This window comes from Muntiacus reevesi, chromosome 3 (genome assembly GCF_963930625.1).
Source record: "Muntiacus reevesi chromosome 3, mMunRee1.1, whole genome shotgun sequence".
NCBI lineage: Eukaryota > Metazoa > Chordata > Mammalia > Artiodactyla > Cervidae > Muntiacus > Muntiacus reevesi.
The window spans coordinates 103,701,167-103,724,108 of record NC_089251.1 but is presented as its reverse complement, the minus strand read 5'-3'; the positions used below and the strand labels follow the sequence as shown (position 1 = coordinate 103,724,108).

At 52.2% G+C, this 22,942-nt stretch overlaps 1 protein-coding gene across 1 annotated transcript in view; it reads right to left on the bottom strand.

The window, feature by feature from the left end:
* Nucleotides 1–22,942, bottom strand: part of IGSF21 (immunoglobin superfamily member 21) — a 271,838-nt gene that overhangs the window by 128,928 nt on the left and 119,968 nt on the right. Inside the window, exon 2 of the mRNA XM_065927481.1 lies at nt 21,294–21,406. Coding sequence (XP_065783553.1) covers nt 21,294–21,406 — 113 coding nt within the window. The remainder of the gene's footprint in view (nt 1–21,293; nt 21,407–22,942) is intronic.

The following is a 22,942-nucleotide window of genomic DNA, read 5'->3' as shown; positions in this document are numbered from 1 at the left end:
GACTCAGTGCCTGGCACACACCAGGAGCTCATTGCATACTTGTTCACTGATAAATGAAATCTACCCAAAAAATGCAAAAAAGGAAGACATGAAATGTCAGCTGAGGAAATTGAATGCCTAAAGAATACAAGGAAAGCCACCACATGCTTATTAAAGAGAATAAATGAATTCATCTAATTTGTTGGATGCAAGATAAAGCCACAAAAAAATCAATTGCATTGCATTCTTATATCCCAGAGATCCACAAAAAATCCGATGAAAACGATTCCATTTATAATAATAAAATATAAATACTTGAGAGTTCTTTTAATTTGGGACACAAGATATTTGTTCAAAGAAATTATAAAAACCCAATGGAGGCTCAATACTATGAAAACTATCAACATAATTCATTACACTAGTAAATTAAAGGAGAAAAACCATATGATTATTTCAATAGATTCTTAAGAAGCACTTAATTAATTTTTCTTTATAAAAACTCTAAGTGAAATTGGAATAGAAGTAAAGTTCCTTTACATGACAAAAATAGTATTTATTGGTAACTGGCAGCAAATACCACACGGAACGTTAAATGCAGCCCTACAAAAAACAAAAATAAGACAAGGAAACATTTTGTAAGCATGCTGAACGTTTTAGGCAGTGGAATAAAATAAGAAATTGTAATAAGTCCAATGAGTAATGACAACAGCAACATTTATACAGCGCCAGGCACTGTCCTAAGCTCATTGTATGAGATGAGAAAACTGGACAGACAGTTTAAAGCAACTTGCTCAGAGTCACAAAGCTTCTAAGTGGCAAAGCTGGGGTTGGAATCTCAGGGATCTGGTCCCAGAACATGTGCTTTCATACATCATGAGATATCGTCTCTCGGGTGTTGAAAGAGAAAGATCATCATTTGCCAATCATATGGTTGCCGCTCGGTCGCTCAGTCCGGTCTGACTCTGCGACCCCATGGCCTGCAGCACATCAGGCTTCCCTGTCCTTCACCATCTCACAGAGCTTGCTCAAGCTCTTGTCCACCGAGTCAGTGATGCCATCCAACCATCTCATCCTCTGTTGCCCCCTTCTCCTCCTGCCCTCAATCTTTCTCAGCATCAAGTCTTTTCTAGTAAGTTGCAGAAGATCGAAATTAAACAAAGAGCCTATTAGAACTGACAAGTGTCAGTAAGATGCTTGCACAAAAGGCCAACGTGCAAACATCACCGACTTCCTTCATTCCATCATTCCACCGACTTCCTTCCTTTCTTTATTCCTTCATTCTGTAGAGGCAGAAGCTCTCTGAAGTAGCACCTCGCACGCTGCCCGGGACACAGTGGACCCTCGATAGCTAACTGCTGAGAGATGAATCGGTGGAGAGTACACGTCACTTAGAAAGGCCAGAGCAGTTCAGCCATTGCTCTATCGGCAATGCGGTTGGGTTCCTTCAAGGGAGCCACTGAAGGACTTCCCTCCAGCCTCCAGCCGGCCTCCCTCCAGCACGTGCTCTCAGACCAGAGGAAGACCCCTGCAACGACCCCTCCAAAGCAGAGACCCCCGCCTCTGCCACCTCAGCCTGACACCCGGATGGGGTCGTGGCACGCTGTCCTGCCGCCCGTGTGCCCGGGAAACTGGAGCGCCATCACATAGAGCTAACACAGGGAAAGCACTTCCTGTAAGCTGGGAGTGGCAACAAACAGCGTGATTTACTGTCCAAATCGGGGTAGTTTTGAGAGGTTAGTACCGTTATCCAGCCCATCTCACAGGCACTGCTGTGGAGGCTGAGAGACGGAACAGAAGGAGGCGGGGCCTGGGACTGGATTCAGATCTCTCTGCCTGCAGCACCTCTTTTGCCAAGTGGCCTTTTCACCTCTGGTCCATACACTCCTTGAGGCACAGGGGGGTCCTCTTTGGAACACCGCCCAACACAGGGTTCTGTACATCAGGTATCAGGTCGGGTCACCTTGGACTTTGAGGAACAGTGGGTTTCCAGGGTGTTTATGGAACACTACCAAGGCTGCGTGGTGGAGGGAGGAGAGGGGAGACTGTCACCTCCAGGCAGTGAGAGAGGCTGCTCTGAACAGGAGAGCAGCCTGAATCCGGAAGATGGATTCCGGGTACGCTTTGAGGGCTGACTCAACGGAAGAGCTGTGGGGTGGGGGCAGAGGCAAGGGAAGGGAATGGGGGAGCAGGAAAGACTCCTAGGTCTTTGGCTTAAGTAATCTGGTCCCATCACTTCATGGCAAATAGATGGGGAAACAGTGGAAACAGTGGCTGACTTTATTTTTAGGGGCTCCAAAATCACTGCAGATGGTGACTGCAGCCATGAAATTAAAAGTCGCTTGCTCCTTGGAATAAAAGTTATGACAAACATAGACAGCATATTAAAAAGCAGAGACATTACTTTGCCCACAAAGGCCCATCTAGTCAAAGCTATGGTTTTCCAGTGGTCATGTATGGATGTGAGAGTTGGACTATAAAGAAAGCTGAGTGTCGAAGAATTGATGCTTCTGAACTGTGGTGTTGAAGAAGACTTTTGAGAGTCCCCTAGACTGCAAGGAGATCCAACCAGTCCATCCTAAAGGAAATCAGTCCTGAATATTCATTGGAAGGACTGATGCTGAAGCTGAAACTCCAATACTTTGGCCACCTGATGCGAAGAACTGACTCACTAGAAAAGACCCTGATGCTGGGAAAGCCTGAAGGCAGGAGGAGAAGGGGACAACAGAGGATGAGATGGTTAGATGGCATCACCGACTTGATGGACATGAGTTTGAGTGAACCCCGGGAGTTGGTGATGGACAGGGAGGCTGGCGTGCTGCAGTCCATGGGGTCGCAAAGAGTCGGACACGACTGAGCAACTGAACTGAGCTGAGTCATGAATGGTGATGGCATTTACTGAGATGGCAAACAATTGGAATGGGTCTGGGAGAAATACTGAATTCTGTACTGGCCGTATCAAGTCTCAGACGCTTACCAGGCATTCTCCAGGCGAGGTCCAGAGATTTGTAAAACCGGATGCTACTGCTCTTTTGCTTAAAATCCTTCGAATGCAGCCCGGGGACAGAAGTCAAGCTCTACTTCCTGCAGCCTCAACTCTGGCTCATTCTGCTCGGGTTCCTTGCTGCTCTCAGCCTCCTCGTCCCTCTCTTCCTCTGTTCTTCACCAGCGCCCAGTGGAATTTCCACGGGCTGCCCTCGGGGCCTTTGCACTGCCCTGGCCTCTGCTGGTCACGCCCCCTGCCCACCCCTTATTCCGAAACAGCCCCAGACACGGGCGGGGCTCCGATCGGTGGCTCTCCTAGCAGAGCACAAGCCGGGACGGCATCTCGGTGTTGGAACCGCAGCTCTGCGCAGGTTGTTCCTTAAGTGGAAATAAACAGCTTTCCAACACCCTCAATTATTTTGGAAGCACCTGCTCACATATAATTAATGTGCCAATTAAAGTGATTATTATCACCATGAAAGCAGGTCCCCCAAGATCCCACTTGACAACACTTGTTTTGACTCATCTGAGTTACTCCACCGCCTTGCAAAATAACAACAATAATAATAATCAGCATATTCATTTCTTGAAGGGTAGTCTCCATTTCAGATTTTCCACACTAATCCAGGCCACCTGTCTCCCTCATCAGCAGGATTCGTGAAGGCTGGCTGCCCAGACCCAGCGCTGGACGGTAGCGTCACACGTTTTCCCGTGTCCATCTAAGGGACGTGGGCAGGCGCCCTGGGCGTGTGCGCGCGCGGGGAGGGGCGCGCGGGGAGGGGCGCGCACGGAGACGGCCCTGTCTGCTCTGCCTGTGTGTTTGTCTCGGGGCAGGTGAGCCATGCCGCCTGTGCCGTCTCTGCAGGCGGAAGCTGCGTTTCCCCCCGGGGCCCTCCTTCGGCGCTGACAGCCCCAACGTGGATCTGTACCGCCGCCTCTGCAGACAGGTGGCTGCGGCTCTGTGATGATAAGGGCATCCTGAGGTGGCCAGCCCTGCCCTGGCCCCGCGCCCTCAGGCTCACCCTGTGCCAGACCTAAGGCGCTTCTGTAAGAGGGATCCAGGCGGCCCCAGTCTGCTCTGTGGACCAGGCTGGATGCTGAGAAGATCGTGCTGCAAGGAAGTCAGGCCAGAGGACAGACTCTACTGCATCTTACTTTCTGCAGGGCCTGGGGTCAATTGCTTTACTTCTCTGAGCCTCAGTGTTCCCATCCCTAAAATGGACAATAGTACCAGCATCAGATGGCTTCTGTGGGGACCCACTGGAGTGATTCTGTTAATGTCCCTGACACAGCGCTGGACCTAAACCATAGTGACGGCGTTGAGGAGGAGGAGGAGGAGAGAGGAACCCCACCAGCAGGGTTCAGGAGGGTATTTACGACCTCCAGTTCAGTTCAGTTCAGTCGCTCAGTCATGTCTGACTCTGCACACCAGGCCTCCCTGTCCATCACCAACTCCCAAAGCTCACTCAAACTCATGTCCATTGAGTCAGTGATGCCATCCAACCATCTCATCCTCTGTTGTCCCCTTCTCCTCCCGCCTTCAGTGAAAGCTAACGAAAGAACACTGCTTTGGAGCCAGAGAGCAGGTCTGAAGTTTGACCCAACCCCGCTTTAAGGAGCACAGCTCAGAGCAAGTAGCTCACCTACCTCTAAGCTCAGTCTCCCGGGCTCTGACCGGGAATCAAAAGGCCAGCCTGCAGGGCCGTGTCCGTCCTCCCCCAGTCCCCACCGAGGCTCCCTGAGGTCTCTGAACGCCCGCAGCCTCTTCCTTCACAGGAGAACTCAGGAGATGCGCCTGAGAGGCAGGCAGGGCCAGACGCCCGGGATTCGGTCTTTGTCTCAACAGCAATGCAGAGGCCGCGATGATGAGTCCCAGGCAGGGCGGCATGAACGCAGCTGCGCTTGACTAGACCTCCGGCTGCTCTCTGCTCTTACCAACTTCTTCACACACACCCCCCTTCTCAGCACCCCAGGTGTCTGACGCCTCCTCTGCTTTGAATGGTCACTCAGGGGTGGGGCACCCACATGAAGCAGATTCCCAGAGCATCCGCAGCCACCCTCCTGCTGGGGGATCTAGGACTTTCTTGATTCCTGGTGTCCCACACTGGACGGGTGGGCTAGCCAAGTGGAGGCCCCATCCCCGCCTTGTCATGACGTCATCACTGGGCAGCTGACCGTGATGTGGCGCAGAATCCCGGAGCTGAAATGGACAGGGTCATCCTGCTCTGGGCTCCCTTGGGCCCAGGAGACATAAATCCTTTCTATGGCATTTAATTTTTCTTGTACACTTACTTATTTCTGAGTGTGCTGGGCCTTCACTGCTGCACGCGGACTTTCTCTAGCTGCGGTGAGCAGGGGCTCCGCTCTAGTTGTGGAGCACGGGCCCCAGGTGTGCTGGCTTCAGTAGCTGAGGTGCAGGCGATTAGCCGCCCCGTGGCACGTGGGGTCTTCCCGGACCAGGGATTGAGCCCGTGTCCCCTGCCTTGGCAGGTGGATGCTTAACCACTGGGCCACCACGGGAGTCCTTCATCGCATTTTTGACAGGTAGCCCCTGCCACATTCACTCAGACACTCTCAGGGGCAGGGAATTCACCAGTCTCCAAGTCATCCCAACCATCGTGGAAAAGCTCCACGTGTAAGAAAATGACTTACCTCATCAGCTAAGAGTTTAGTTCCACGTCCCTCAGTCTCACAGGCGGTCACACTGATTCATTCATTCCCTGAGTTATGTGCTCAGACACAACCTGGACACTGGTCCTTACCAACAAGGCGGTTACATTCTGGAAGGGAGACGTCCAACGATTAATCCCCGGCTGTGAGCTCTTGGGTGGCAGGCGCTTGTCCTTTTGGGTGGTAGTTACCAGAATTTCAAAGAAATTTAACAGTCTTTTAGGCAATAGTTGTTACCCTGCTTAACTACAAACTCCATTAAGACCAGACCCCATGGTTCGACGCCTGGGTCAGAAAGATCCCCTGCAGAAGGGATAGGCTGCCCACTCCAGTGTCCTTGGGCTTCTCTGACGGCTCAGACAGCAAAGAATCCGCCTGCAATGCAGGAGACCTGGCTTTAATCCCTGGGTTGGGAAGATCCCCCAGAGAAGGGCATGGCAGCCCACTCCAGTACTGGTGCCTGGAGAACCCCATGGACAGAGGAGCCTGGTGAACTACAGCCCATGGGGTCACAGAGAGTCGGACACGGCTGAGCAGCCAACACTTTCAGCAACACCACCCTTCTTACTCACTGCTCTAGTCTCAATGCCTGGCACATCGGAGGTGCTCAAGAAACACCTGCCGCATAAATGAACGTGAATGTCCAGTGTGCTAAGTTCTAAGGTAGAGTTCTGAGTGTTTTAAGAAGCCTGGGTCACGGCAATTGCATAAGGAAGAAGATGGAAGGGAACAGAGGATGGGGAAAGGTCTCAGGGGGTAACACTGCAGCTGCCCTTGAGGGCAACTCAGAGTTTGCCAGATGGAGGTGGAAGGTCTTTGAGGGCAGAGGAAGCAGCCTTGGCATCAGCATGGGGGTGGGAAAGAGCACTGGCATGCTCCAAGAGCTGCAAACAGGCCGTGTGATTCCAGCGGTGGGCCCATTTGGGGACACGGTAGGAAGCCAGGCTGGAGGAAATCAGCCAGTGGGGCTTGAATGAAGGACATTGCGTGCTGCGCTGATGACCTTGTACTTAGTTCTTAAGGCGACAGGGAATTCTCGTGATGCGCAGGGCAGCTGCAGAGTGTTTCAGAAAAGGGCCAGGCCGTGCCTGTCTGCATCCAGGTGACTGCGAAGGCCCTAGGGACACCTCTGAGGCCCTCGGGGAGAGGACACTGCTGCTCTTCACGTAAAGATGACATGCCCGGCACAGAGGAGGTGGGAGGAGGAGGGGAGGAGGGACTTAGGAGGGAGGAGGACTCGGAGCTGGGTTTCTGGGAGCCATCTCTCATTTCAGTCCTGTTCCTTTATGTCATTGGCGCGCTGGAGCGGAAGTTCACCTTTAATCCTCCTCTGACAAGTTAAGTCAGCCCCCTTGTCATTTAAACCCAGCAGGGCTCAACCAGGCAGAGTCGGCTGGAAATCACACTCTGGGCTTAATATAGCTCTGGCATCCACTGGCTCAGAGGCCTGACAACGTCTCTGGCTGGGATCTCTGCCCTGATGCAAAATTGCCTAAGCCTCGCTCCAGGCAGAACCTGGCCAGGAAGGGCCAGCTCTCTCCCCTGGGCTGGGTCTGCTGGGGGTGAAGGAATGAAGGAGAGGGTGTTGGCTGCAAAGCGGGAAAGAGCGCATCCTATAGAGACCATCTCACTTCACTCTGTCATTTTACTGAAGACGTTCCCAAGGCTCAGAGAGGGGGAGTCACTTGCTCAAGGTCACGCAGCAGGACAGTTTGCCCCCAGCCCCTGGTCTTTTCTTATCTGTGCATTTGGGGAGGACAAACTCCCCACCAATACATCCACCTTGGATCTGCCAGTCTGTCCTGTCTTCTTTGCACGGACGTCCAGCGGTGGAGCCTGTTACTGGCGGAGTCCACACGTGTGCCAGCAGAAAGTCTTGTTTATTCGGTCTCCCACTCCAACTGCTGGCAGCCTCCCCCGCACCCACCACCAACAGTTCAGGAGCCAAGAGCTCTTATCAGCCTTAGGTAAGCAACTCCAAGAAGAGAAATGGTCTCATTGCCAACATCAGAAACCTGATCTTAATCCCCCAAAGAGGATAGATTTCTCTGGTCAGAACCCCTTTCCTCGCGCCAGAGAGAGCAGTGAAGAGCTGCCAAAGCAAGCGTTCCTTTCCTTCCTCTTATCTCCTTCCTCCATCCAAGGGTGTCTGTGCACCCGTCTGGGCTGACTGGCCTGTGGCATCTGGACAGAGCCCAAACCACCCCGCTCTTCCCACCTGAAGCTGACTGCAGTATCCCTACCCGCTTGGGGTCCCAGAAAGCTTAGGGACCACAGACTTTCTGTCACACCTTGCTGCCTCTTGGTCTCCTAGACCCATCCTGAGTGCCATCTTGGTGACGCATGGGTGGCGGTTAATGATGCTCTCCACAGTCCACCCTCACAAGCCCTGGACAGTCGGTGCTGCCGTTTCAACCCTTGAGGGGGTGTCATGGACCCCTTAGAGAATACTGGGTCCCTTTCCCCTAAATAATGCACACAGCATATTGGGCTTACTTTCTGGGGATCCAAGCACTCCTCAGGAGCCTATGCAGTCACTCCCTCGGGATCCAGAGATGCCGAGTAAGGACTCTGGTCCTGTGGGTACCACGGCACATATCAGAGAAGCAGATAAACAAAACTCAGCCACAGACACGAAGACAAGATGAATGGAGTCCCGGGTGATTCTCTAATCAAAGAACGCACAGGATGCCGAGGGAACGAAGGCAGGAGCATCTCAGAACTCAGCCTGGTGAGCGCGGTCAGACGGCCTCACGGAGGAGGGAATGAGCAGGAGTCGGCCAGGCAGAAAAGAGGACAAAGGGGCCTGAGGGAAGCCCCCTGCCCCTGTGCTGGGGTGAGGGAGGTGGCTGTTCTGTACGCATCTCCGGTGTTTCACACACACCCCTGGGAGACGCCTCCAGTTCAATTCAGTCGCTCAGTCGTGTCCGACTCCTTGCGACCCCATGGACTGCAGCACACCAGGCCTCCCTGTCCATCACCAACTCCTGGAGCTTGCTCAATCTCATGTCCATTGAGTCAGTTGGATGGTTGGATACCATCCAACCATCTCATCCTCTGCCCTCCCCTGCTCCTCCTGCCTTCAGTCTTTCCCAGCATCGGGGTCTTTTCTAGTGAGTCAGTTCTTCGCATCAGGTGGCCCAAGTACTGGAGTTTCAGCTACAGCATCAGTCCTTCCAATGAATATTCAGGACCGATTTCCTTTAGGATGGACTGGTTGGATCTCCTTGTCCAAGGGCCTCTCAAGAGTCTTCTCCAACACCACAGCTCAAAAGCATCGATTCTTCAGTGCTCAGATTTCTTTGTAGTCCAACTCTCACATCCATACATGACCACTGGAAAAACCGTAGCCTTGACTAGATGGACCTTTGTGGGCAAAGTAATGTCTCTGCTTTTTAATAAGCTGTCTATGTTGGTCATAGCTTTTCTTCCAAGGAGCAGGCATCTTTTAATTTCATGACTGCAGTCGCCATCTGCAGGGATTTTAGAGCCCAAGGAAAGAAAGTCTGTCACTGTTTCCCCATCTATTTGCCACGAAGTGATGGGACCAGGTGCCATGATCTTAGTTTTGTGAATGTTGAGCTTTAAGTCAACTTTTTCACTCTCCTCTTTCACTTTCATCAAGAGGCTCTTTAGTTCCTCTTCACTTTCTGCCATAAGGGTGGTGTCATCTGCATATCTGAGGTTATTGATATTTCTCCCTGCAATCTTGATTCCAGCTTGTGCTTCTTCCAGCCCAGCGTTTCTCATGATGTACTCTGCATATAAGTTAAATAAGCAGGGTGACAATATACAGCTTTGATGCACTCCTTTCCCAATTTGGAATCAGTCTGTTGTTCCATGTCCAGTTCTCACTGTTACTTTCTGACCTGCATACAGGTTTCTCAGGAGACAGGTCAGGTGGTCTGGTATTCTCATCTCTTTAAGAATTTTCCACAGCTTGTTGTGATCCACACAGTCCAAGGCTTTGGCAGAGTCAATAATGAAGAAGTAGATGTTTTTCTGGAACTCTCTAGCTTTTTTGATGATCCAGCAGATGTTGCCAATTTGATCTCTGGTTCCTCTGCCTTTTTTAAAACCAGCTTAACATCTGGAAGTTCACAGTTCACATACTGTTGAAGCCTGGCTTGGAGAATGCTGAGCATTACTTTGCTAGCGTGTAAGATGAGAGCAACTGTGTGGTAGTTTGAGCACTCTTTGGCCTGGCCTGTCTTTGGGATTGGAATGAAAACTGACATTTTCCAGTCCTGTGGTCACTGCTGAGTTTTCCAAATTTGCCGGCATATTGAGTGCAGCACTTTCACAGCATCATCTTTTAGGATTTGAAATAGCTCAACTGGAATTCCGTCACCTCCACTAGCTTTTCCCACAGGGGCAGGCGCTCTGGCTGCAGCAGACCTGCGTGTGGCATAAGCCCTCTTGGAGGAGGTCACCATTAACCCCACCACAGAGCCGCCAAAACTTAGTCAGGACTGGGGAAACAGACTCCTGGAGGCACAGACAGAACCTTGTGCACCAGGACCCAGGAGGAAGGAGCAGCGACCCCACAGGAGACTGACCCAGACTTGCCCGGGGATGTCCAGGAGTCTCCGGCGGCGGCGGCGTGGGTCTCCGCCGGCCGGCCTGCTGCAGGGTCGGGGCGCTGAGGGTAGCAGTGTCTGCACGGGACCTTCTGAAGGAGGTGCCATTATCTTCATCACCTCCACCTTAGTTTGGCCTCAGATCAAATAACAGGGAGGGAACACAGCCCTGCCTATCGACAGAAAATCGGATTAAAGATTTACTGAGCACGGCCCCGCCCATCAGAACAAGACCCAGTTTCCCCCTCAGTCAGTCTCTCCCTCAGGAAGCTTTCATGAGCCTCTTATCCTTCTCCATGAGAGGGCAGACAGACTGAAAACCACAGTCACAGAAAACTAGGCGATCTAATCACATGGACCACAGCCTTGTCTAACTCACTGAAACTAAGCCTTGCCGTGTGGGGCCACCCAAGACAGATGGGACATAGTGGAGAGGTCTGACAGAATGTGGTCCACTGGAGAAGGGAATGGCAAACCACTTCAGTATTCTTGCCTTGAGAACCCCATGACAGTATGAAAAGGCAAAATGATAGGACACTGAAAGAGGAACTCCCCAGGTCAGTAGGTGCCCAAAAGATCAGTGGAGAAGTAACTCCAGAAAGAGTGAAGGGATGGAGCCAAAGCAAAACCAACACCCAGCTGTGGATGTGACTGTTGATAGAAGCAAGGTCCTATGCTATAAAGAGCAATATTCCATAGGAACCTGGAATGTTAGGTCCATGAATCAAGGCAAATTGGAAGTGGTCAAACAGGAAATGGCAAGAGTGAGCATCGACATTTTAGGCATCAGTGAACTAAAATGGACGAGAATGGGTGAATTTAACTCAGATGACCATTATATCTACTACTGTGGGCAAGAATCCCTTAGAAGAAATGGAGTAATCATCATAATCAACAAAAGAGTCCAATATGCAGTTCTTGGGAGATGCTTAGGGGAAGTGAATCAAGCCCATTGGCCAGATGAGGAAACAGATCATTACAATTTAATGACGCCTGGACTTGGAAGTTCTCCCCTGGAGGGAAGGGCGTTCACCATCTCCTTCTTTGCATCTGCAGCCCCGTGAATGGCTGACATCCACAGGCCGCTGAGTTCATGGGATGGATAGAGCTGGGATCTTTCCTTCAAATACTAAATGCATTGCTGTATCCCTCTAGACTCTGCTATGCAAACAGATTCACAGCCTTGAAGAAGAGATGCCATCAGTTCCAGATTGCCAGACTGGGGAAGTTTGGAATAGGTAACACATCTGGTAGCTGATGAATGACACTGCAAATGGAGATGGACCAAATAGAAGCAACGATGTCTTTACGTTATCAGCAAAGTTTTGCCCAGAAGTTCAAGGTCAAATTCTTTTAATAGTCCAAACCTCAAGGCTTTGCCCCAGCTGGCCTTACTGCTCCCCTCAGCCCACTCCCAGGGCAGCACAGGGTCTGCTCTGGGTGCTCTGTGCTCGCCGCCTCCCCCGGGTGTCATCTCATCCAGGCCCATGGCTTTAGGCCCATCCACACTCTGTTGACCTCCAAGGGTAAATCTCTTGGTTCTGACCTCTCCCCAGGACCCCAGATTTAGCTTCCTCTGCTCCTCTGACTGCTCTATCTTCACATCCTAGCAGCACCTGGAATTTAATATGGCTGACAAAAAAACCCTTCCGACCTTCTCCTCCGGGTACCCCCCCAGTCTCCGTAAGCAGCACCATCCCACACCTGGTGGTGAAACTGTGAAGCCAGGCGCCATCCCGAATCTTGCCTTTCCCTCCTCCTCCGCATGTCGGTCAGCCCTCTGGACTCTACCTACAAGTCACAGCAGAGTTTCTTTGCCCTTCCATCATCTCTGCTGCCACAGTCCTGATCCTCACCCGAGCCACTGTTGGCTGAACTGTTCTAAAAACCCTGCTTCCAGTCTTACCTCCATGGTCCATTCAACCAGACATGATCTTTTAGTAAAGGTAACCAGATCCTGCTACTCCCCTGCTTAAAAGTCCTCCAGAGCTTCCTGATGCCCTTAGAGCCACTCCAGACCCAATGGCTTGAAGCTCGAGGCCTGGGTGAGTGGTCCTTCCTCCTCTCCTTCGCTCCCTTCATTCCAGCATGCAGTGGGCTCTCCTTCTAGCTCGGCCCCAACACAGGCCATCTGCCTTTGCTCCTTCCTCGGCCAGAGTGCTCCATTTCCCCCTCGTGGCATGCTGGGGTCCTTACTGCCTTTGAGGTCTCAGTTTAAACGGGAGTCTTTTCCTGACCATCCAATCCCTTTTTATCCCATCAGTCTATTTTAATGATGTCTCCGCCCTTATCACTTAAGGCTTCCCAGGTGGAGCCAGTGGTGAAGAACCCGCCTGCCTGCAGGAGACATAAGAGACTTGAGTTTGATTCCTGGGTTGGGAAGATCCCCTGGAGGAGAGTATGGTAACCTATTCCAGTATTCTTGCCTGGAGAATTCCCATGGACAGAGGAGCCTGGCGGGCTACAGTGCATAGAGTCGCAAAGAGTTGGACACGACTGAAGTGACTTAGCACACCCTTGTCATTATCTGGTGTTTTCTTGCTTGTCTTTTTAGCTGCCTCCTGGTCCCCCAGTAAATTCCATGAATTTTCGATCTTGTCTTGTTCCTTAACATGCTCCCAGTGCCTCGAAGCATCTGACTCATCACCATGCGCTGAACGAATGTTGAATGAATGAATGGAGCAACTCCTCTACCAGTTTCCCAAACTCCAGGACTTGGTCCTGAGGTTTCAGTCCGGAAGACTCTGATGCAGTAACTGTAGGATGAGGCTCAGCTGTCGGTATGCTTTTACTAGCCCCTCTGAAATGGCACCCCACTCCAGTACCCTTGCCTGGAAAATCCCATGGATGGAGGAGCCTGGTGGGCTGCAGTCCATGCGGTGGCTAAGAGTTGGACACAATGGAGCAACTTCACTTTCACTTTTCACTTTCATGCATTGGAGAAGGAAATGGCAACCCACTCCAGTACTCTTGCCTGGAGAATCCCAGAGACAGGGGAGCCTGGTGGGCTGCCGTCTATGGGGTCGCACAGAGTCGGACATGACTGAAGTGACTTAGCAGCAGCAGCAGCTGAAAATTCTAAATGTAAGACCAGAAACTATAAAACTCCTAGAGGAGAACATAGGCAAAACACTCTCCGACATAAATCACAGCAAGATCTTCTATGACCCACCTCCCAGAATATTGGAAATAAAAGCAAAAATAAACAAATGGGACCTAATGAAAATTAAAAGCTTTTGCACAACAAAGGAAACTATAAGTAAGGTGAAAAGACAGCCCTCAGATTGGGAGAAAATAATAACAAATGAGGAAACAGACAAAGGATTAATCTCAAAAATATACAAGCAACTCCTGAAGCTCAATTCCAGAAAAATAAACGACCCAATCAAAAAATGGGCCAAAGAACTAAACAGACATTTCTCCAAAGAAGACATACAGATGGCTAGCAAACACATGAGAGGATGCTCAACATCACTCATCATCGGGGAGATGCAAGTCAAAACCACAATGAGGTACCATTACACGCCAGTCAGGATGGCTGTTATCCAAAAGTCTACAAGCAATAAATGCTGGAGAGGGTGTGGAGAAAAGGGAACCCTCTTACACTGTTGGTGGGAATGCAAACTAGTACAGCCACTGTGGAAAACAGTGTGGAGATTTCTTAAAAAACTGGAAATGGAACTGCCATATGACCCAGCAATACCACTTCTGGGCATACACACTGAGGAATCCAGATCTGAAAGAGACACGTGCACCCCAATATTCATCGCAGCACTGTTTATAATAGCCAGGACATGGAAGCAGCCTAGATGCCCATCAGCAGATGAATGGATAAGGAAGCTGTGGTACATATACACCATGGAATATTACTCAGCCATTAAAAAGAGTTCATTTGAATCAGTTCTAATGAGATGGATGAAACTGGAGCCCATTATATAGAGTGAAGTAAGCCAGAAAGATAAAGAACATTACGGTATACTAACACATATATAGGGAATTTAGATAGATGGTGGCGATAACCCTATATGCAAAACAGAAAAAGAGACACAGAAGTACAGAACAGACTTTTGAACTCTGGGGGAGAACGTGAGGGTGGGATGCTTTGAAAGAACAGCATGTATATTATCTATGGTGAAACGGACCAACAGCCCAGGTGGGATGCATGAGTCAAGTGCTCGGGCCTGGTGCACTGGGAGGACCCTGAGGAGTCGGGTGGGGAGGGAGGTGGGAGGGGGATCGGGATGGGGAATACGTGTAACTATATGGCTGATTCATGTCAGTGTATGACAAAACCCACTGAAATGTTGTAAAGTGATTGGCCTCCAACTAATAAAATAATATTAAAAAAAATAATAATAAAAAAAAAAAAATAAAGGGCAGAATAGACAGCTTTGCAACCGAACTTCCCTTCAAGACCAAGGATGGGGCTGCAAGAGTAGCAATTCACTCCATGACCTCTAGAGGGAGCTTAAAGTTGCTCCCATCACTCCACCCCACGGAGTAGATGTCTGACAGAGGTTCAGAACGGACACAATCTATAGTTGAGGGTGGAACTAAAAGACCGCAATGGAACTAGACTCAGAAAGATGCTTGCTTCCTTCCTATGTGTCATTACATTTATTCTACAATCAGTTGTCCTTTGGTGGGCCTTCTCTCTAGTACTTTCTCTCTCCTCCTATGTGACGGGTGTGACAAAATTAGGCACGTCACCGTCCTCATCAGGAAAAGCCTGCCCCTTTGGGAGGTTCGGGGGAGGATGGAGACGTGGACAAGCCAGCTCAGCCAGCTGAATCCTGGCTCGGTGAAGACGGGTTCTTGTCTCCCTTCATCCCTCCACCACCCCCCCAGACCTTGGATCTGTAAGACCTGAGAGGAGGGGAGCAGGAGCAGCCAGATTGAGTGGCTGCCAGGCTGGGCGCCAAGCCAGAGGGCCAAGGAGTGATGCAGCCCAGTCCTCTGGGACTTGGGCCCTGGTCTCCACTCATCACCAGGAGTATACCTGCCTTCCTGCCCTTATGATATCATCAGACTGTAATGACCCTTTATAATCATCATTTTCCATTTTGTTTCAGACAACAAAACATCATCAAGGACTGAGACTGACAGAGAGCCAATGCCAGTAAAGCCATTCTGAAATAACTTCTTGTTTCAGGGAGAGCTAAGTGAAAGTGAAAGTCACTCAGTCGTGTCCGACTCTTTGTGACCCCGTGGACTATACAGTCTATGGACTTCTCCAGGCCAGAATACTGGAGTGGGTAGCCTTTCCCTTCTCTTCGCCAGGGGATCTTCCCAACCCAGGGATCGAACCCAGGTCTCCCACATTGCAGGCAGATTCTTTACCAGCTGAGCCACAAGGGAAGCTCGGAGAGAGCTAACATCCATTGAAATGGTTTAGCCATGTAATAACATTTCCAAGAATTAAGTCCAGTGAGTTCATCAGCGTAACCAAGTAGTGACAAAGAGGGTACCAGCTTTAAGTATCCTCTCTGCCCGTCTTCGTTGGCAAGGCAGGTGGTAGGATGCAACTCCAGGAATCTCATCACGGCAGTCCTCCCACAACACCTTCCACTCTCATTTCATAACTTCTCTCTGGATCCCGTGTTACCAAGAGACACGAGAGGACAAATGGTTACCGTTTCTGAACTGCTCCCATAGCTTCTGTTGGGTGGAATAAAAGGACTGCAGTGGGACCGGGCTTGTTTGGTTGTGGACATTATCTCATTTATGCCTACAATGCATGTGGTTTCATGCCCAATTTCAGATGAGGCTTCTAAAGCAGAAAGGTTAGGTCACTGCCCAAAGTCATGTGCCCAGCCTCCAGGCTTAATCCTTTCTCTAACGGCTCAGAGCAGCCTTAAACCCTCACTGCAGAGGCAGCCAGTGGAGCCCCAGAGCAGGACCTCACCCCAGCCAAGCAGCATCGTGGAGGAGGCATCTCCATTAAACAAACACCCAGGCGCAGCCTCCCCACAGGGCGGAAGAGGCGCGGTAAGGGGCTTCTGAGAGCGGCGGTGCCCTCGCTCGCGGCAGATCGCCCCTCTGTCTAGCGCCGTGGCTCTCACTGCGGCCTTGTAACCTGGGCCCAGCGCAGCTCTTGGGAACAAATTGTGAAGGAAAGAGACGAAACAAAGGAAAGATGATAAAACAAAACTGCTGTGAAAGGTTAAATTCCCAGGATTCTCTGTGGTTGTTTAATGGATTTCTGTGACAGTAATAGACCTTTGGTTTTGCCTGCCGGGCAGGTGACCTCCAAGTAAATGAGTTTAGACAGCATTCCCAAATGAGAAATGCTCCTTTCCCCCAACCCCACACTCCATAAAGGCCCCTGAGTATACAGAGACCCACACTCAATCCCTGAGCAGACAGATGCGGTCGGCTGGACACAGAAGCTGATCTGGGAAGTGGGCTACCTGGCGTGGTCTGTCAAAATGTGTATTTCCACCTCTAATATCCGCTCACGTAACAAATATTTACTGAGGTGACTGTCCACTAGGCATTGTGGATGTAGTGGGGAAAAGACGTGGCCTTTGTGGTTGGGATGCTCACGACCCAGTGGACTGACATGTGTTTGGACCTAATGAGAGAGAAGTTGGAGTGCAGAGGAATCACAGAGGAGGAAGTGTCTAGAACTTCCTGCAGAAGTCAGGGGAGGGGCAGCATGAGCCAAGGCACAGTCTTCTTGGATGGCCTGTGTCTTTATCTGAAAAACAGGCTTCACGATACCACCAGCCTCAGTGTTGACATGAAAATGAAATGTCAAGGACGTGTTAGTCATGTCTGACACTTTGCGACCCCACAGACTATAGCCCGCCAGGCTCCTCTGTCCATGGAGGAATTCTCCGGGCAAGGATACTGGAACGAGTAGCCATTCCCTTTTGCAGGGAATCTTCCTGACCCAGGGACTGACCCTGGGTCTCCTGCACTGCAGGCAGATTCTTTACCAACTGAGCTCTCAGGGAAGCCCTGTGTTCCAGAACCAGGTCCCAGTCTTATGCTAAAATCGGCTGCTTGTTAGGTGGCTGCCTCCTATTGGCCAAGCGTGGGTTGCACCCTTACCCTATTAGCCACTGTCTATTTTGCTACATGCCCAAGCTCTGGAGAAGACCACGAAGCTCAAATCTGGGAGGGGAACCCACACAACATGGAGAAAACGTGGGGAGATGACCATGGTACCAGGTCCTCAGGGGCCTGAAAACTTCCCTGATGTCTTCTCCGTTTCCAAAGACGTCTTTTGAGAATGACAATCTTTCTTCTGTCCCCTCATTCCCTGCAAACCAGTGATGGTAAGTTACACAACAAACACAATTCACTTTTTCTGAAATTCACTGTAGGGCGAGTTTGCCTAGAAAACTGGCTCAAAGAGCAGTCACTTGCACTCCTTTGTCAGGAAGACACGGGATATTCCAAGGAGGGGTCATGGCATTTTTTTCAATTATCTACAACAAACTATCCAATAGAACTTTATGTGGTGATGGAGATGTTCTATACCTGCTCTGGCCAATGTGGTAGCCACTAATCATACGTGGCAAGTCTGACTGAGGAAATGAACTTCTAATTTAACCTGATTTAGTTAAACTTAAATGTAAATAGCAACCTGTGACCAGTGGCTGCCACAGTGGACAGCACAGACCCAGGGGCTCTGACCACGTGCACTTTCTTCAGTCTCTTCTAGAGTTTTGTCATCTTTGTCTGTAATTTGGCTCGACCTCGGGACAAAGTGTCCAAGGTGCGGGCCATCGCCACCTCCTCCTATTTCCCTGCTCACCTCCCCCAGCCCTAAGGGCTCCACAAGCCAAGACTTTCCCCAAATGCTGAGCCAGAGGTCTGACTGACCCTGAGGGAAGGATCCCTTTTGCTTCACACCACCCCATCAGCTCCCTCAATTTACCCAGAGAATCCAATGCATTCGCTACACTTCTGAAAGCTTAGGATGACCCCACTGCTAAGCTCTTGCCTTCAGGACCAGAGGGGAGGAGGCTGGACGGGACACATGTTTTGGGTCACTTTGCGCCCACTGGGCGGAGCGTGCAGAGGCAGCCTCATCACAATGACCTGCTTTTCCTGGCTAAAGGGCTTGGAGACACAGCCCCGGCTGGGCCTGTGTAATCTATTCATCTCCTTCCAAGCTGGGCTCTGTGAGCTCATTCATGGAGGATGGGCAGAGGAAGCTGGGGAGGGAAGCAAACACGCGTACAGAAAACAAACAGAACCACACCGCTCCCAGCCCCCTGTTTCGGGGTGGCAGCGGGGGCGGGGAATGAAGCTCTGGGGCTTGCCTGGGGGGAGCCGGCCGGGGAGGGAGGCCGGGGCTTCCACGGACGCTTCTCCCAGTCCCTCCAGGAGCCCCCACTGCGGCCGGCTCTCATCTCTGGCCATTCGGCCAGCTCCTTGGGAAAGGAGGGGACGGTGAGGGGAGGCCAGAGCGGCAGCAGGAAGGAGAGGCCTGGCCGCCTGGAGCTGCTGCCCGCGGTCTGCTCCCGGCCCGGCCTCTGCCCCAACCCCACCGCCACAGACAGGCGTGCGGGGCTCCCCGGGTCCCGGGGACAGCGCCCCATCCGGCGAGCCGCTTCCGCACTCCAGCCCCAGAATCAGACCGCCGAGCACTTGGCTTCAGCGCGCGATTTGCATGTGATTTGCATACGTCTGCAACCCCACCCCACCCCAACTGCAGACGCTGTCAGGTCAAGGGATGTGAAACGAAATAAAATAAATTAATTAGTGCAGCCTCCCGTAGCCCAATATGCAGGGCCCGACACCCGTAGGAGACATAACTGATTTTTAAAGCAGTCGATGAACACAAGCCAGGATGGAGGTCGGGGAGCGGGGGCGGTGTGGTGAACGGAGTGGGGGTGCTCAGCATCGGGGTAGAGAGGCGGAAGGGGAGTCTCTGACCCCCTGGAACCTGGGCACCCCCGGTTTTCAGAGCACGCAGAGGTGAGTCACGTGGGAGCCTGCTTGTGGCCCCCACACCTGGGCCTGGCACGCCGCTAGCCCCACCCCGGCAGCCACCTCTGCAGGGAGATTTTCACCACTGATGCAGGAACATTCAATTTCAAACAAGAGTGAGGATAGCTGCTCCAAGGGATGGGGGCGCAATGAGATGCCTACTGGTATTTTTCTGTTTCCAAGACGCCTCCCATCTTCACCCCTATTGTTCCCATTGGGTCTCCGTGTTTCTCTCTGCCAGCCGGGCCAGCCTCTCACTAGCCCTCACTCCACCGAGGGTCGAGCTGAGACGCAGTGCCATCTTCGGCAGCGAGCGGAGTTAATTTATCGCAGCCCTCTGCCAGGTGCTAATGAGACGCTCACAGCGTGTGTCAGCCAAGCGGTTCCCCTATCATGTAAATACGCCTCTTAGCGATGCGGTTCGCGGCACTATTTAACATATGCCTTGACTTTCTCTAGGCCCCAGCGATCTCTCCAGGAAGGAAACCTCACCTGAAGCTGGGGCCCTCCGGGGAATCAAATGTCAGATTCACACCTGTGGGTCCCGGGTGGCTGTGAGCTTGGATGGAGGGTCCTCGGAGTGATTCTAAATGGGAGGGGCTACGACGCTAGGACGGAGAACAGTGATGTTGGTTAGAAGGAACCCAGGCCACAGCGCCCAGCGGAAGCACAGTGATCAGAAAACGATGACTCAAAGGCCGAAAGTAGGGAATGGTTCAAAGCAAGGCTGGACTGACAGCAAGGAGGCTGAGGCGCCCAGGTCTGAGTCAAGACTCGGATGGTGGGGACTCCCCAGCAGGAGCCTCTGAGGCTGGCCTTCCTTGCACCGCCCCCTGGGTATGGCGGTAGCTTGAAGGAGCTCGGGAACCATTTCCAGATGCCTGATGAACCATTTCCAGGGCACCTCACCAAGCGGTGCCCTCCCACCCACTCTCCACTCCACACCCGCTACCTCCAGAGCAACTCCACTTGGCTGTACCACCCATTGGTTTCACTTTGAAGAAAGGGCAACACAGCTTGGCAGAGGTTGGTGTTTGATCAGCGGCTGGCAAACTATGGCCGGTGGACCAACACAGCCTACAGCCCATTTTTGTGTGACCCGTGAGCCCAGAGTGGTGTTTTACCTTTTTCAGTGGTTGAAAAAATTAAAAAGGAGAAGGCTGTGTGACACATGAAAATTACACGAAATTCAAGGGTCCGTAAGTAAAATTTTACGGGAACGCTGCCATGCCGTTCCATAGACATGCCGTCTGTGGCTGCTTCTGCGCTGGAACAAGAACTGGGTAGTTGCAACAGAAACCATACGGCCCCCCGAGAGGAAAGTGTTTACTATCCGCGCTTCACCGAAGGGTTTTGCCAAGCCCTGTTGTAGCTCATAGAAGGAGAGCTCTCCACCCAACCCATTCCCAGGATGGTGGTACCCTGTTCTTTGCACACCTGGGTGCCACACGGCAAGAATGTCAATGCCAACTCGAGCTTCTCCGGAGCCCAGCCAGCCTCGACGTCTTGTGGCAAAGCGAGTCCAGACACACAGATATCTCTCGGCGGTTACAAAGGCCAACACTTGCTCCCAAGGCCCAAGGCTGGCTCTCCTGTGGCCAACGCCAGGGCCCTGGGAAGGTGGGCATCTGCTCATCTCTATCAACATCCCTTCTCAGATCCCCTTAGACCCTGGGGTGCCAGACACCAGTCCTGTGTGTAATCAGATTAGAAGGCAGACTACATCTGTAATTTGATTTTTAAGAAGGCAGGAAGCTGTCCTGTTCTCTCTCCTCTGCCAAAAGCATTACCCAAATCCTCATGCCCCACATTTCACCCTTCAGCGTTCTTTAATTACACTGCAGTCAGTGCGTTCAATGTTGGTAACTAGTACTCAGCTCGGAGGGGGTTTCCTGAGCATAAGGGCATGTTAGGGCATCAAAGGTGCCAGGACAAGAGAGGCCCTGAGGTCAGAAGGGAAGACTGGGCAGAGGGGTCTTCACGGAGGGATTCGGCGAAGGACGGGGTCAGGCAAGGACACAGGACAGCGCAGCGCTGGTGAGGGCTGAGGGCATTGCTGACCCCACGAGGGTCTCCAGGGGCTCTACCCCGACCTGGTCGGAGGCGCGGGGCGGGGGCCCCGCCGAGGGGACTTACCCGGTACCACACGATCTCACGCATGCGGCCATCGGTCTTGAAGTTGCACTTCAAGGTCACGGCATCACCAGCCACCACGGGCGGCAGAGGCTCAATGTTGACAGTCAAGTAGCCTGTGGAGGAGAGGGGAGAGGGTGGTGAGGCTGCGGGCTGACCCGGGGGCCGGCGCACGGGCGGGTGAGGGGGCCTCCCTGGCTGCGGGTGGCGCTGTCCGCCCTGGAGGCCACGAGAGAGGGGCCGGGAGAGGGGCCAGCTCACTTCTCCTCTCTGCCGCCTCCCTTCCCGGGAACCTCCCTGGCTGGCCGGGATCCCGTCGGCCCTGCAGACACTCCTTGGGAGGAACTGTCCCGTGACAGCAGGCCCTGCTGACCCCTGAAGGAAGCGCTTCGGTGTATTTCTGTGAGATGTCCCAGAGCTTCCAGCCAACACTGCTCCCCCCCGCTTCTTTTAGAAAGCTGTAACGTGCATCAGCTCTGTGGGAAATGAACAGGCTGAAATACATTTCCAAGGGGGCTCCGATGGTAAAGAATCTGCCTGCAGTGCAGGAGACCCAGGTTCGACTTCCGGGTTGGGAAGATCCCCTGTAGGCGGGCATGGCCACCCACTCCAATATTCTTGCCTGGAGAATCCCATGGACAGAGGAGCCTGGCGGGCTACAGTCGATGGGGTCGCAGAGAGCCAGACAGGACTGATCAGCTAACACTAGCATTTCCAGACCTATTTGAACATGGGTCCCTTGGCCAACCCTTACACCCCATCAGTATCCCACGCACCCAGACCCTGGAATGCTGATTTCGTGTTCTAGGTACTTCTTCATTTCCAGCCTCAAAAAATTTCTCCTGATGAGCGAGGAAGAGAGACCTGGGAAGCTGCTGTTTTGCTTTCTGAACCCCCAAACCCCATCACACACACCTGGCAACCCTGGGCCACGGTGGGGGTGGGGGTGGCGGGAATGTGATGGGCTGAGGACCTGGGAAGGAGTCTCGATTGTCCGCGAGCACAGACGGCATTTCTCACACACCAGCTGTCCCCGGAATCCCTGCCCAGCTCCTGGGAGCCGGGGCTCTTCTCCTGGTAGACACTCCCTGACAACACTGATGCCTCCTCACCTAAGTCCAGCCTGCTGAGTCCTCTGACCCCACCCCCCCCCCCTGCCTCCCAGAGCCCCATCCTGAGGGCAAGGAACCCGCTCCAGCTTGGCGGGGCATCTCATTCTTGGGCTGATCATCCAGGCTCATCGGATTGGCTTCCTGCTGGTTGATATCCAACCATTGATCTAATGGATCAATCCAGTCCGATTGTCTTAATGAGAAAACTAGCCAGAATGGGCTCAGGGATTTCAATTGTGCAGGCAACCTGAGCCGATGGGGCCCAGGGGTCTGACCCCTGCCTGGAAGTTAATGGTTACAACATTCTGCGGGAAAAAAAGAATCGACCTCAAGAGGATCAATTTGGAAGCAGGAGGCAGACTTGACTGGTGTGGTCCAAAACTTCAGTTCCCAACACCCAGGGCAAGGGAGTGAGGTTGGGGCTCACCCCAGGTGGCCTCTAACTTAGACCAAAGGTCAGGCTCGCAGGGAGCCCCAGAGAACACAGGGCCCACGAGAGCAGTGACCAAGCTAACTGGAAGGAAGCACCGTCTTCTGTCC